The 15138-nt window shown below is 41.3% G+C and overlaps 2 protein-coding genes across 3 annotated transcripts; both read left to right on the forward strand.

Moving 5' to 3' along the window:
- Positions 1-1494: 1494 nt before the first annotated feature.
- LOC131879208 (GDNF-inducible zinc finger protein 1-like) lies at positions 1495-6041 on the forward strand. Of its 2 annotated transcripts, XM_059225451.1 has the most exons (5): positions 1495-1710; positions 2391-2521; positions 4133-4285; positions 4392-4744; positions 5233-6041. In XM_059225451.1, exons 2-5 carry the CDS (start codon positions 2401-2403, stop codon positions 5629-5631), a joined length of 1026 nt encoding a protein of 341 aa, XP_059081434.1. In that variant the 5' UTR covers positions 1495-1710; positions 2391-2400; the 3' UTR covers positions 5632-6041. The 2 variants fall into 2 exon arrangements, with proteins under 2 accessions (XP_059081434.1, XP_059081433.1); XM_059225450.1 differs by lacking the exon at positions 1495-1710 and having other exon boundaries at positions 2246-2521.
- LOC131879207 (proton-coupled zinc antiporter SLC30A5-like) lies at positions 1887-13134 on the forward strand. The gene is made up of 8 exons (XM_059225449.1): positions 1887-2239; positions 6783-7371; positions 7884-8397; positions 8465-8621; positions 9010-9260; positions 11240-11406; positions 12130-12321; positions 12759-13134. Exons 1-8 carry the CDS (start codon positions 2058-2060, stop codon positions 12945-12947), a joined length of 2241 nt encoding a protein of 746 aa, XP_059081432.1. The 5' UTR covers positions 1887-2057; the 3' UTR covers positions 12948-13134.
- The last annotated feature ends 2004 nt before the right edge of the window (positions 13135-15138 follow it).

Here is a 15138-nt window from a genome sequence, read left to right on the forward strand (position 1 = left end):
AACAACAATGCCAATAATACCGATACTGATGGACTCATGGACTGAAGGCACCAGGGCGACCAAATTTTGGGATTAGACCCTAAAAGAGATAGAGGCTTCATCTAAAAGTTTAGAAAAAAAACATTACCCAGTAGCAGTAAGGAAGTCCGAAAAAAAGACATTGGCTAAATTGTGGTAAATCATAATGATGATGATGCTTTATTTAGAGGCTCTTGTATGGCTAAAGGAATAAGGAATAATTGAAAAAAAGAAATTGTCGAAAACATGGTTTTCTAATAGTTTTTTTAATATTGCCAAGGAGGTGATCAAGCCACGATAAAGAGATCTGATGCAGAGACCTCTCTCCAAGTCAGACCAGGTAGTGGTAATGGATATAATAACCAGATAATGAATGAAAGTAATTCTAAAGTTGTTCAAGGTTGTGTGTGATATCCAACATGAAATTGATATCCTAGAGATCCTGACAAAATCTGGCTACCCTGAACTAAACTACAGCTGTTGGATAACTTTGTGGTATGCTTCACCAGCTGAACCAACTAGGATGATCGGGCCGAGTCAACTCGACACCAATCAGGATAAAATTGAAAAAGAAAACAACGCAACGTGCGTCGGGAAAGACCAGGCTCATGAGGAAAACGGGCGTCGAGTTATCAACCATGAGGATACTTAATTACACTCGCGTTAACGGTCTGTATTTCAGGTCATTTGGGCTCGATAGCGTTTATGAAAATGCCAAAACTACTACTTTCACACTAAAGGGACCATAGAAAACATAAGAATTAAATTGCTCAATCTGTACAGGAGTTGTAGTGGTCAAAGGACGAGGTCTCGTGAAATCTCGTTTTAGGCTGGTTGAATTGTACCCATGAACCTTTCATTAGTCTCATTTTCTTCTAATTTCTTCTGAATGTTACAAATGCACATACAGAGAGCGGTAGAAAAGGTTCTCAGTTGCAATGTTGCATGCTGGGCCTGAAAATAACTTTATGTCTGGTTGTGCAAAGACCTTTAATATATATTTAGCAATTACTTCATCAAAAAGACTCATTTGAAGTGGTTTAATATAACTGAAGAATGGAATAGCATAAAAACTAAGATATATGTTGATATCTTTCACATTGGAAAATGAGACTAACTATTCGCTAAAAAATAAACTGCTGAGATCAAATAATCCTAGGTCTGGTTATTAATGAAACTGTTGGCCACCAGGTCATTGATTTCTCTCAACTTCTCTCAACGCGGGCAAAGCGCATAGTTTGAGTCGTTCGGATTTCGATCCATATTCAGTCCTCAGATTTGCCGTCCTGCTCTGATTTTAACATTTCCGTGGGCTATTGGGAACGGTCGTGAATGACTTTGGACGGCCATGACTCAATATCCAGATATTTACAGCGGATGTAAATATAGTGGATGGAATTGTTATATGTTGAACCCGAACACCATCGAAAAGGTTCGAGTATTGGGACTATCTCTGAGGCAACCTCATCGGCAGCCCGCGATTAGCCCTCAAGGCCTTTACACAACAAGGCATAAAGTTACTTTCAGGCCCAGCATGCAACATTGCAACTGAAAACCTGCCCCACATGATATATTTCTCATGGCTCGATCATCTCTCGGTTTAGGCCCGATTTGGAGTAGGCCTTCTTAACCGACTGTAGCCTCATGCGCAAAGCACCCTTTGATTGTTCTCACCTTGCACAATCTATCGCGGTCTCTCTCTCCCTTTCAAAACCGTGTCTCCCGTGTCATCAATCCTTCTATGAGTTGGTTCCTGACTATAATTATGTTCGTGTGTTCGTATGTGTGTATGTACCTAGTTTTCAGTCCAGCCGCCAGGGCGCTTGCGCCTGGATGGTCACTTTTGTTTTCTACACATGGCTCTTTCTCGTCCTCTTGGCTAGCTAACTAACTGACTGACTGACTGACTGACTGACTGACTGACGACGTCACTTTGGTTGCGAGTGTCCGGGAGTGAACAAGTGGGTTGGGTCCGGGCCGGATATTCGTTGATAGTCTGGCTGCTCGTGAATCCCTGTGAGCCCGTATGCGCTCCGATCATGTTGGATGCGCTGTCTAGTCCGGCCACGGGTTTGGCGGGTGGCGGCTCGTCGTCCGCCACGCATTGGTTGTTAGCGCTAGTGATTGGCGTCAAGTGTATCAAGGTGTTGGGTCTGTACGTGGCCTACGACCTCCTGAAGAGCCTGCATCTGGTCACGTTCCTATTCATCACGTTGGGCATGTAAGTCTAGCATAACATGTAGGGGCGCCATGGGCCGCTATTTGAAATATTTGAAACCCGTGGGCCTGACTTGGTTTGCCGCGCTCGCAGAAGATCTTTTTGAGAGGGAGAGAGAAAACACAAGAGAATAACCGATGTGATGACTGATGAGCCATCGAAACATGAAGCGTCATCCACCCCGAATTATTAGACGTCCCCGGGCTGATGCCAGGGCCCCGGATCCCGCGCGTGAATGGCATTTCCCCCGTGGCTCACGCCTTGTTGGCGCCGTTGAATCGTCGAGTAGGGGTGACCAGACATCAATCGGTACAGAAGCTCGTTTCTGGCCAAATCATTTTGGTCCCTCTCTTGGTCATCGACCTGGGCCAGGATATTGTAGGGCATTAACTCCAGGGTCCCATGTTGATACCAGGGAGCGATATAATGTGCCCTAGCGGCATCAGATCATTTTTAACCGTTGGATTAAGATATGCATTACAAATGTACCAGACAAAAAGAAAACTCAGTTCCTATCAGTAAGTAACTGTTCCGATCAAATCCGAACTTTCCCGAGGCTTTTCTCGTAAAAGATCACATTAGCTTCTGCCACCCAATACTGACATGGAGATGGTCAGTCTAGCGGTCCCAAAGTAAATGCTCAATGGCCTGTTAATCTTATATTCTCATTAATAATCGGGACTAGAACTGACTTCTCATTTAAACGTGGCGTAGTGGCTAGCGCAGTTTTCTATTATGAGAGAGGTCCCCGGTTCGATTCTCCTCCCTGAGCTTTCTCAAAGAAACTTCTAGACGCTAACCTCACGCACAGAGGGACGCATTCACCAATCTGATACGGACTAGAACACTGCCTATGGGAATTATATACGGACGATGTGATGGCTAGCCTCGCTGGCCGGGCGAGGTTCACCCCTCCGACCCTAGCACTCCAAATACAAAAAAAACTACCAATATGGTGTTGGTAGTTAATGTGTAAGCATTGCATTGTAAGAAAAAGCACGACCCAGGTTTAGTCCGGGACAGACTGGTATTCAGTCTATGTATTGGCGCAGTTTTGGACTTAAACAGTTGAATACCTCCAATGCGAAACTGTCATGGGGCTGGATCGAATCAAGCAGAGAAATGAGGTTGCTCCAAAGTCAGCTCCGTCTTTCAACGTAGTGTTTTCATGGTTCATTATTAATTAATCCACTTTGAACACCACTTAAAAAAAACTCAAAATTGGAAAATGTATCATCAGGCTCATCACGATCGTGAGTGACGCCATCAAGGGCATTCCGAACGAGGACTGTTTCATTGTCCGTGTCAAAGGTGGGAGTTGTTCTTGATAGTTCAGGATAACAAGTCCTCTTCATCAGTCGAAACGGAGTTCCTCTTCAAGTATGATGGCGTCTGCTATATCGACTCTAAATGCCTTGTCTTAACTTTAAGAAAATATCAGCAGTTGAGAAAAATACCAATTCTATGGCGGCATTTTTGGACTTTTATCATTTCTAGCCAATCATAGTTTCAGTCTGTTAGGTATACTTTATCATTTTTTGACGTCCAGAAGTCTGATTCATCCACCCTTGTTAAAATGATTGATTAATCGGTGCATTCATTTAAAAACCCACGTGGCCGTTTGATTAATTTCAACCTTCATTTGGTTTTAACTTTCGGTGTGGAGGCCTTGTCTGGAAATGAACCAGCAAAGATAGAGGCAGAGAATGCTCTTGCAAAACGAATTACAAAAATATTTCGTTAATGCTCAAAAATCCTAGTTGAGAAAGAAAGTTCTTCTGCCCCATATTTGGCAACATACTATCAACAAAGTTGGTTATATCTCTTTGTTTTGCAACCAAGACGATGCTTTTTATACACATTTGAATCTGGTCACCGAGCTTTCGCGTTTTTTCGACCTCAAAACCCCTGTTCCCAAACCCAATTCGGATTCCCTGAGTTCGTGGAAGTTTCGTATTCCCATTGCTCAAACCAAGTTCTTGTCACTTCTGAGTGAGTGGGAAAATGATGGGCAAAAATCTCCGTCTCCAACCACGACGAGAATAAGAGGTAGGTTATCTAATGGATTGGCTCGCTGATTTAGCAGTCAGTCTATTTTCCCGTTCTAATCGGAGCTGAAACGTCTAGAAATGAAGATTGACTTTCATTTTCTCAGACAAATCCCAAGGAAAATGCCTCCCACCACCAGTAAAGGTCCAAGTCTTGGATTTGACAAGAGGGCTTAATGCGATTTCCCAAGATATTCTCGAAGAGACAGACGAGTCTTTTAGCGTCCAGATTCAGAAGTCTGCAAGCATCGAATGCGAAATCTGTCATAAGCTAATAAGCCGTCCATGGTTTCCTCAACATGAGAGGATTCATCTAGCTGATGTGGAGCGTCATGCATGTCACATTTGTGGCGCTCAATTCACTCGCAAAGGTGACGTCAAAAGGCATCAGAAGAGGGTCCACGGAAAGGAACTTGGCCTTCAGTCAGATGCCACGACCGAGTCGAACTCATCGACCAGAGTAAGTTTCTCGTTGTGTGGAATTCCTATGAAACCAAGTGAGGACCAGCAAGATGTTTTGCCGCCAAGCAGGTTTAGGAAAGCTCGAGATCCCCATCAATTCCCGTCAATTAGCCATTCTGTGGTTTTCTACCCAATGCTATTTAAAGCCATGGAATGGTTTGGGGAGATGAGGGTGAATATCATTCATATCTCAATTAACTCCAGAACTCGCGCAATCCGGATGGAGCGTTTTGTATATCCAACATAATGCCATTTCATTGATTTACTCAACTGAGCCCAACTGAAATTTTTCTTAAAAATGACTGAAGTGAGTTTGATTTATGAGCTCGTGCCATTGTTTCCTTGCCCTCTGTGTGTATAGCACTCTTACTTTCAAGTTGATTGGTATACAGTATATGCTGTCCAAATTTCAACACTGCAGTATGATTAATGAATAACTCAGATCATAGATAACCTCTGCTAAGCATGCTCTCTCTTTCTAATTAGGAAATTTTGAAATGTCAAGTCTGTCAAGCTAAGTTTCATAAGCGGAAATATTATGAGGATCACATCAAGATTATTCATCCCATCTCAACATCAACTGGTACAACGGAAGGCAAGAGGACGTCTGAAAATGGAAATGTTACTGACGGCATCAAAGAAGTCGTTCAAAGTGAAGAGCATTCTTTGATTGTTAGTCAAGATCAATTACAGAACAACCATCTCGACAGACACGAAGAAGATGAAGACCAAAATTCCTCAAATTCCTCGCCAAACTCGGAATATGTTGAGCAAAAGTCTTCCCAGGATAATGTACAAACTCTGATTGATGCTGTTCAAGAGCTGATACAAAGCCATGATGAGGGGAATTTAGTAACGACTCCCAACTCCAACGAGGAATCATAGATATCGATGATCAAGACTGTGGGAGCTTGACGAAGCCTAGTTAAAGTTGCTATTGTAACTTGTCCACTGAAAATTGATTCACAGCACTAACTTCGCATAATACACCATTCAAACAAAAGCAGAACTTTTAATCTAAGCCATTGAGAATTTTTCAGGTTTCCTTCTTCGTTTTTTTGCAGCACTTGAATGCAGAAGGATTCATTATTTTGACAAAAGAGCACACACATACTTGATGCGTGAATTTTAAAACCTGAATGAAGGCCAGAGGCTTTATGGTTTTATTTGTTCAAGACGGTTTCAAAGAAGGATGTGACCACTCGGAAAGAAAATTCTCTATTCAAATTCGAAAGTGCAGTTCTCTGGGGACTCTATACGACTACGCATATCTACAAGGCACAGATGGGAGAGCGGATTCTGTATTTCAGCAACTAACATTAATGATAAAGCATTCTAAAAATAGGGGCACTTTTTGGGCCATTGAGTGTCCTGATTGGTATCATATGAGTAGTGAAAGACTAATATTTGGAAACTTGTCACTTTGCTTTCGTTATGGAAAGAGATTCCCCTGGAGCGAATCGATTAGAAGTGTAGAGCTTCCGGTTACCACTGTTTAAGACCGTTTTTTCCTCTGGAATACCTCTGGTTCCCTATTGGTAAATATTAATGGAGATTGAAAATAATTTGAAATATATTTGCCAAATGTTGTGGCAATAGATCTCTTTTCTGTCTCCAGAAGTCTAAAACAGTCCGTTGTAATGGAAAGAACCTAATTAATACTATGCACATACATTGCGGTACAAGGTCGATAATTGAACAAATGGCTTCCAGAAATGCAGTCAAGTTGAGGATCGAAAACCAATAGCCCTTGTTTTCGTTCCATTCTCTGCCATGAATAATTGTAATAACCTTAGACGTATTTGTGAGGTGAGAGAATTTGCCTGAAAGTCGATAAATCTCTTCCAATATTGTAACTGCGTCTTTGCAATGGAACAAGAAGAAGACATCGGGTTTTTTTGGCATAAAATGCATCGTATTTATGTGATACCTTAAGTATTCAAGTCATTTTCTTTTTAAGGGAAATGTTCTCTATGATCGAGACATACTGTGAAGTGTACTCATGCCAAGATAACATCTATATTATCTTTCTACAGATTTGCGGCCTTCCTAGTTTACAAGCAAAAACCATTCAGTTCCGGTCCACCATTATCGAAGGCCACGTGGGTCGTGGTGGCGAAATATGCCTTCTTCACTTTGGTGTATCAATTATTCTGGTTTTACGGACTGACTCTCTGTGGACCTCTGAGGAGCATTCTCGTATCTGAGCAACCCGCCCTGGCCCTCTCCATTGGGTTCCTATCGTTGGTATGCCAAGGCCAATCCGGCGTCTCCAGTCCGGCAAAAACGAGAGGAGCCATTCTGTTTCTTTTGGGGGTGTTATCCTTGCTTTTGATTGACCACGACGACAACTCGCCTCATCATCAAGCCTACCATGCCGGGCATGCCAATCAGCATCAAGAGATCTACACGATTTTCACGCACATGTTCTCGTGGACCGACATCTCCGACCATAAAGGTGGAGTTCTGGTGTTGAGTGGCCTGCTGATCCTGCAATCCATTATTGGATGGTACGGACGTCGTGCAGCGGTTCAAGTTGGAGGCACTAAACGCTTAGGAGCCTTTGCCGCCTTGCTTTCATTCCTTTTTCTGTCCCCATGGGCTCTTCTCAATCTCCTAAAGCAGGTTCGTTTGGTCAAATCCATTTATTTAAAGGAGCCAGTATTTCAAAACTTGAAACTCGACGCTCTTTTCTTTGTCAACTGCTTCTTAACGAGGTAGTCCTAATGGTTGCAAAGAGTCAATGTGACTCAATTTTATTCCTCTGAAAGACCAACAAAATGTACGTAAATTATAAAAGTGTTAGTGGTTCCTTGTGGCTCAATGTGTTAGAGCACTCTAGCTTTGCTTTACCTTTTAATGAACCATTGCTTGTTGTCTCTGGCTTTGTTTTTTTTTGTTTGTATCCTTGGTATTTTTTTGTAGCACGTAATTCGGTTCAGAATACAACAAACCGACTTTAAAGAGAACTTGCAACAAAGCCATGTACCAAAGTTGCTCAATGCAAGTCAATTACGTCCAACTCCAGACGGGAAACCGTTTCCCTTTGTTTCCATCCATTGGACCATTTGAGTGCCTCTCTTTACCACGATGACGATACTCTATTTTGCTTTTCAAATTGTGTTTTTATGTCACAGGGTTCGTGGGGATTAGATCTTTCCAGTAACTTGGCTCTGATCTTCATCTCTGTCTCTGTGTTGGTGGCAGACTTCTATATCGATTCTGCCCTCTCCGTCAAAGCTGACAAAGAGCGACTAACTCGATGTGGTATTTTCGCCTCGTTCGTGTCCTCAAGCCTCCTCAGCGTGTTGTGGACCCAATCCATGACCTTTGACGGAGGCCACCACTTAGACCCCAATGACGGAATTGTTCACGTGCCTTTGATGGAAGATCATCAAATCTCGCCGGGAGTGTTTCTTGGAATTTTCTTCTTCTTCTTGGCTACCTTGAACCTGACCACTTCTGGGAGAGGAGGAACACGGGCATTCTTTGTTGGATATTCCTCTGCGGGATTGCCTATGTACAACATCACCTCCGAATCCATTCACGAAGCGGGACAATCCATCTTTAGGACAGCCAAGCAAGGAATGGCCCAAATCCTGGAAGACGGCAACTCCCGTCGCATTTTTTTCTTCCTCCTCCTTAATTTAGGTAATGACCTCTCAGGTACTTGTAATTGTACGACGTAATTCATCATGAAATTGGGACTCATTTGTAGCATTTACGTTTGTGGAGTTTACCTACGGTGTTTGGACCAATAGTCTGGGCTTGATATCAGACGGGTTCCATATGCTTTTTGACTGTTCGGCGTTGGTTATGGGATTATACGCTTCTGTTCTTTCGAGATGGAGGCCTTCAAAAGCTTTCTCGTTTGGGTAAGTAGACAACAACAACAATGACAACTGCCGTCTCTTACTTTACATTCATATTATACTCTTGAGTAAAAATAACTCTCCAAACCAAAACGTGCCCAAGATGAAACCAGGCAACGTATCTTGACTGGTACGGGGTACAAACACCTTCTTGGAGATGTGTGGGCATTTTCTTCTTCATGTACTCTCTTGGTGTGCATCTGATCCGATACAAGAGGATAATTTATTTTTGATAGTTTCATATCATTTTCGGTGAGCTATGTCGGTTGGTAATCATGGATAAGTTAGAATAGCCACGCAATCCTTCTGCTCCCCGATGAGTAGCGGTATCCTTAGTCAAGAAACGACTAGTAACTAACTACGGACGAGTCAATGGATTTTCATATTTTAGGTATGAGAGACTGGAAGTCCTCTCAGGATATGTCAATGGCTTGTTTCTGGCTGTGATAGCTCTTAATGTGTTCACGGAAGGTGTGAGAAGACTGTTCGACCCCCCAACGGTCGGAACCGAGCGACTTCTTGCCGTATCTATTGGTGGTTTGTTGGTGAATATGGTCGGAATTGCAGCCTTTACTTTCGGCTCTCACGGCCATTCCCACGGAGGGGGATCACATGGTCACAGTCATAATGCCAACATGCAAGGTAAGTGAGCCGAACGGAATTTGCATGTTTCATAGCATCGATACCCTAAAAACACAAGGATTTGAAATTTGGTCTAGTTTAAAGCGAAATATCGTCGATTTTGTCGTGGAAAATTAATGACAAAGACTCTTTTAACTCAGAAAAAGCTGGTTGTAAACGAAAAACGTTCTTAGATATTTGTCAAATATCTTTTTACGTGAGATACTGTCACAGAAAAATGATTTAAGTTAAGAACGTCGGAACACCGAGCTTGCTGCCTTAATTGGTTAGCTCTGTGGCAAAGATGAACTCTGTTAGTGCAGTAAGGTATCTTGTCTGGCTTTCACAAGAAAAATTCAGAAGAAAAAGCAATTTGTCTCTATGGGTGTTTCTTCAGTGTTTAGCAGCGTCTTTTTATTCTCGGCCTCTCTAGTCATGACTTTTCTATTAACGATAAGATTTGTACGTTAGGGGAAATGTTGTGATGAGATACCGACTTCACCATTTCTCTTATGCTCTCCGTACTGTGGGGTCTTTTGTAATAGGAAAATCAAGAGATGGGAAGAACAAGCGACGGAAAAAACTTTTCTTTCTCTAGCTTTTTCGCCTCGAATGATGAGACCTGACGGACTCCATGGATTAGATTAAGGACAATATAGCGCGAGGCGTGAATATGCCTTAGAAGGGAAAGTTACAGCTTAGGTTGCACTTTGAACTAAAACTCTTTTTCATTTCTCTCCGTTTTCTGTTGATCGCCTTGTCCAATTTCAATATGAAAGCCCTTTGAGGCTGCAGCTTGAGAGAATGAAAGATTGTTTGAAACGCTGAGATCATATATTTCATAACCTTCAAAATTATGTGTTTCTTAAGACATGTCGTACATCAATTCATTAAGTTTTTGCATTGATGTACGACATGTCTTAAGAAACACATAATTTTGAAGGTTATGAAATATATGATCTCAGCGTTTCAAACAATCTTTCATTCTCTCAAGCTGCAGCCTCAAAGGGCTTTCATATTGAAATTGGACAAGGCGATCAACAGAAAACGGAGAGAAATGAAAAAGAGTTTTAGTTCAAAGTGCAACCTAAGCTGTAACTTTCCCTTCTAAGGCATATTCACGCCTCGCGCTATATTGTCCTTAATCTAATCCATGGAGTCCGTCAGGTCTCATCATTCGAGGCGAAAAAGCTAGAGAAAGAAAAGTTTTTTCCGTCGCTTGTTCTTCCCATCTCTTGATTTTCCTATTACAAAAGACCCCACAGTACGGAGAGCATAAGAGAAATGGTGAAGTCGGTATCTCATCACAACATTTCCCCTAACGTACAAATCTTATCGTTAATACTTAGTGTCAATTCGAATTCAAAATAAAATAACAATTATGAGACGATAATATAAGATATTTTTCGAATATTGCACACACTCAGTTGTACTATATCTAAAAAGTTTAAGATTGTGCGATTTTCAAAGTTTCCGGGGTTTCCCAGTGTGAAGAATATGACCTCCGATCTCTTGAACATTAGTTTTTATCAATTTTTAAGTATTTTAAGGTGCTTTAATGGTGAATAAAATTGTACTCGAGCTCTCTTCAAATGCCTTTGGATCTCATGATCGTCCAAAACTGCTGAAAGTATCACTTCACTTGAAGGGCCATTGCTCTGCTCGGCAACTAGAAATCAGTCAATGAATCGAATAACATGCCAGGAAGCACGTGGCCGTACCACGCGTTGCATCAATTGTTGATGGATTGACAATAGCTGGTCATGGGCACACGACTAATAATGCAGAGGTTAACAACAAAAGACCTTGTCAGCCAGGGAAAACCCAGCATTTACAATAAGGGGCGTCAGATACGTATTTGAGGTAGTCCGCAGTTCACTTTGCATTCAGCTTCCCCAGCCCTAACGATGCCGGCCTGAAAAGTCTTTAATTGCACTCCCGATTGTTTCTGAATGTTCCAACGATTATTCAAACTACTGGTTTTGGTCCTTATCTTTCAGGTGTTTTTCTGCACATCCTTGCCGACACCCTTGGGAGTGTTGGTGTCATTGTTTCCTCCTTGCTCATTGAATACTACGGATGGAATATTGCCGATCCAATTTGCTCGCTCTTCATCGCCGTGACTATTTTCGTGTCTGTTATCCCCCTTTTAAGCCAATCTATGAAGGTAAGGAAAAAGATCGCACATTTGGCCCAAAGAGTGTTTGCCAGATCGAGCCTCATGCACAATACACAGTTTGGAGAACATCCTCGCTTGGCTCACAAGCCTTTGCCTAAACATGAGCTCATGCGTGTAACGATATCACATTACGTAGAGAGATTATTGTTTCATGAAAAGATGAAACTCCACGTGACAAGTCCGTGCTTTTTCACAATATCAAGAATTCATAACCAAGATAAGTTTTCCCTGCGCAAAATCCAAGCAATCGCACTGAAAATACAACAGAAAGAGCATGTTGCAAAGTAATGTATTTGTCTGATCTTTGAATTCAATTTAATCGTTTTTGTTCAAATTTGAAATGGATGTGGGTCGCTGGATGCTTGTGCTCAAAACCCCGACGTTGAAAGTCACTACTCCTGAGGGCAAAATTTCTTCACATTGGGCATGTTCACCCAAAGAAAAGAAAGCGCACAATAGACGGGCTTTGTTTCCAGTGGAACAATACTCTAAAGTAATAATGGAATTGGAACTCTTAATGAGTAGACTCTCTTTTAGATCTATGTACGTACACTCCAGCATTGTTCTAATTTTCCCGATTATTATGAGCAAACACGTCTTAAATGATACTCCATCACGCCTTTTGTCGGAGCGTCACTGATTTGGCTTCTTCAAGCGCTTCCATAAGGTCTCGAACATATTATTTATTTTGCAATTCTAATCGTCTTTTAGGTGCTTTTACTCGTTTCTGATGAGAAAGTCCGAGAAGCTGTTCGTGGGTGCGTTGAACATTTGTCTGAATCGGTTCCCGGATACATCCAAGTTCAACACGTGAATGTATGGACTCACACCAATGAAAAAGTCTTTGCTACAATCACATTGATGGCCCAAGAGAATTGTGATACCCAATTAATCACGAACACGGTGAGACTCAGCTGAAAAACGAGCTTTTGTGTTGGATTCAATCAATCATTCAGGCTTTAGAAGAGAAAACCAATTCATCCCCCGTGCCACTTAGTTACACCACAGATGCTCTTGTAGTAGCTTCGTATGGAATCAAATAAGAATTTTAAGTCTATTTAGGTCCCGATTGCTAAAAACATGCTTCCTGAACTGCATTATTTTAAAAAGAATTGATGTTTGGCCGAGCATTATTTTTTTTTTGAAGGAGGCACCTAACTTCATTTTGTTTGAAGGAGCATCAACTTCAGATGCGTTAATTCAATCTGAAAAATTGACATTGCACTCAAATTCTTTATTTGATCAACCAAAGCAAACCCCCAAAAAGTTATCTTCTTTCCTTGTGTCTACTTCCATACCACATCTACCATCTTAGAAACAAGTATTTCGTCCTGCTTCAGGTTTGCCGCCTCCTCCGTGAGTGTGGGGTCCACTATCCAGTCGTACAAGTTCAGTCTAAACAATTCGAGATCCACTTGCAAGGTCTGGGAACAAAGTTTCCGTTCACCTCCGAGACGTCCGCCAATCATCGTTTGGCGGCAGATCCGATCTCCGTTGGAATGAAGGCAAGCTCATTTATGGGAATCTAAAAGCAAATAGACTCCCACGTTCGATTGTAGCACTTGAGCCTGGATGTGTCTGTCGCCTTGCTTCAACGTCAAGATTTGTTTAGTTCACGGTAAAGCGAAAGATTGGTTATTCATGGTTTCGTTTTGCCTCCCATTGTGTTTTTCATACTTTCGTCTGTGATAACAATATATATGAAGAAATAACCCCGCCGCCAGTGTTTCATTGATTATCATGCTTCAAGAATCATCACCTGAAGTCTAGTGCATTTGTCAGTCATCATTCATCAAGAACCGCCATGTTTATGATGGGTAAAAAAAAGCTGGAGATTTTCGTGATTGATCCAGCAGTAAAATGTGGAGGGCAAAGTTGTCAGAATGAAAGGCAGGAATTGGACCTTGTCCACGAGCTCTCTTGGACTGAAATCTTATAAGCAATAAAAAAAAGAAGCTTCCCTTGAATATCAACCAAATTGTTCTAATAAATATTTTTTGTCCGATGGGAGAGCATTTGACTTTGGGACTAACAGCATTCTAAAGTTTTCGACCAAAAGAACCAATTTGCTTGAAGCTTGAAAAGGATGTTCCCAGAACACTTAACTTATTTGTTATGAAGCAAATCTTCATTTAGGCTGAAGATCGAATCAAAATAACACACTAGGGAGTAACTTTTCCGTTTACAATGTTTATCGAACTCTTTCAATACCCGCTGGCGAAGCATCCAGGAGATCAAGACTCGTATCGTGAAAAGGTTTCTGGATTAGGTTTGGTACTAACAAACAAAGGAAATGGAGTTTTTTGGGTGGTAAACAAATCTCAATTGAACAAAAGTAGGACAATAATTTTTAGAAAACTCTACTCATAGCTTCACCAACTAACAGTGGGTGCATACGTAACAGTCGGACTTACCTATCTATACACCAGTATATCTACAGGGTAGAAAAAAAAATGTATCACCTTTAGATGAAGTCTGAAAATTTGCTTGATGTTGTTGAAGAGACGACAGAGTTACATCATTGATGATTAAATTTCAGCCCAAAGGGGATTGCCAACCTTGCGACGATTTGACGGCTGCCTGATGAAAAAGCGAGGGAAAAGTTCAAGTTTGAATATGCCAAGTCCCGAAGTCAAACATAGCCAATGCTAAGAGTCGGCATGAGGCGAGAGAGGTGGGCGAGACTTTTGATTCTTGAACCATTTGAAAGTAGAGCACATAATCCCTTAAGAACAGGTCTGCCCAAGGACGGAAATCTGGGATGCGGTTAAAACATCGGCGGGTAATCAATCTTCCTTAGGATGAAATTGAACCATTTTTGATATGGTACTAGGTTTTTGAACCAATATGATCAAGCAAAATTTGATAGGGGAGAAATAATCAGGAAGCATCAAAAGTGGCCCTTTAGTTCTATCCAGGCTGTATTCTGATGCCGTTGAAATCCTTAAAAGCCTATATTTTCACTTCACAGGCACTTGAATTCATGTTTCCATTTCTATTTTTTATGAATACACACCAAAGTCCAATTCGTCAATTTCGGTCCCTATACAAATAATAATCACATACTCAAAGAAATGAGGAAAGAAACATCAGCATGCAGTCTCGAGCAAACGGTTGGAACAATTGCATACGTGCATTAGTATTGAGGCTCTTAGATCAAGAAAACCTCGATAAACCGTCCAATATTCCATTATTACCTTGAGCGTGTCTAATCATTGAACGATCTTGGCACAATCTCAATCAAGGGATTCCAATTACGCAGCAAAACGTGAATGATGAACCTTGAAAGAGTTGTTTCCTACCTACATGATATGCTTTCATTGGCCTCAACTCGGCAGATAACCAAGCTTTCTCACAATTTACGCTGATACGATTTTTAAATAGAATCACTTTCCAAGTGATGTAAACGCGTTTGTGGTGAAGAAAGTCCCTTAAAGTCTTCCTTCTTTTATCATCTAGGGCTGCAATTGAATTCAGACCCTACGTACTTGATCCCAAACATGAATAAGTACTCATAACAGAGGCAATTACTTTTGAAATGTAATGTATGGCAATTCCAAATACAATGCTTTGAACGTGATTAATTCAATGAATTAATTTTCAAATGTAAATGCTTACAACTGCTCGTTTTATAATACAGATGTAATTCATTAAAATTATCTTAATTTTAAAATGTAATCAATTAAGATTACACTTACTTTTGAACTGCAATTCATTGAG

Source organism: Tigriopus californicus, chromosome 4, assembly GCF_007210705.1.
Source record: "Tigriopus californicus strain San Diego chromosome 4, Tcal_SD_v2.1, whole genome shotgun sequence".
NCBI lineage: Eukaryota > Metazoa > Arthropoda > Copepoda > Harpacticoida > Harpacticidae > Tigriopus > Tigriopus californicus.

Excerpts from the sequence above, each read along its gene's own strand:
- LOC131879207 (XM_059225449.1), top strand. The coding sequence starts at position 2,058 with ATGTTGGATGCGCTGTCTAGTCCGGCCACGGGTTTGGCGGGTGGCGGC. Across the intron at positions 8,622-9,009 it reads TCAAAAGCTTTCTCGTTTGG|GTATGAGAGACTGGAAGTCC; the intron begins GTAAGTAGACAA and ends TTCATATTTTAG. Across the intron at positions 9,261-11,239 it reads TCATAATGCCAACATGCAAG|GTGTTTTTCTGCACATCCTT; the intron begins GTAAGTGAGCCG and ends CTTATCTTTCAG.
- LOC131879208 (XM_059225450.1), top strand. The coding sequence starts at position 2,386 with ATGAGCCATCGAAACATGAAGCGTCATCCACCCCGAATTATTAGACGT. Across the intron at positions 2,522-4,132 it reads TGGCGCCGTTGAATCGTCGA|ACCTCAAAACCCCTGTTCCC; the intron begins GTAGGGGTGACC and ends CGCGTTTTTTCG. Across the intron at positions 4,286-4,391 it reads AACCACGACGAGAATAAGAG|ACAAATCCCAAGGAAAATGC; the intron begins GTAGGTTATCTA and ends TCATTTTCTCAG.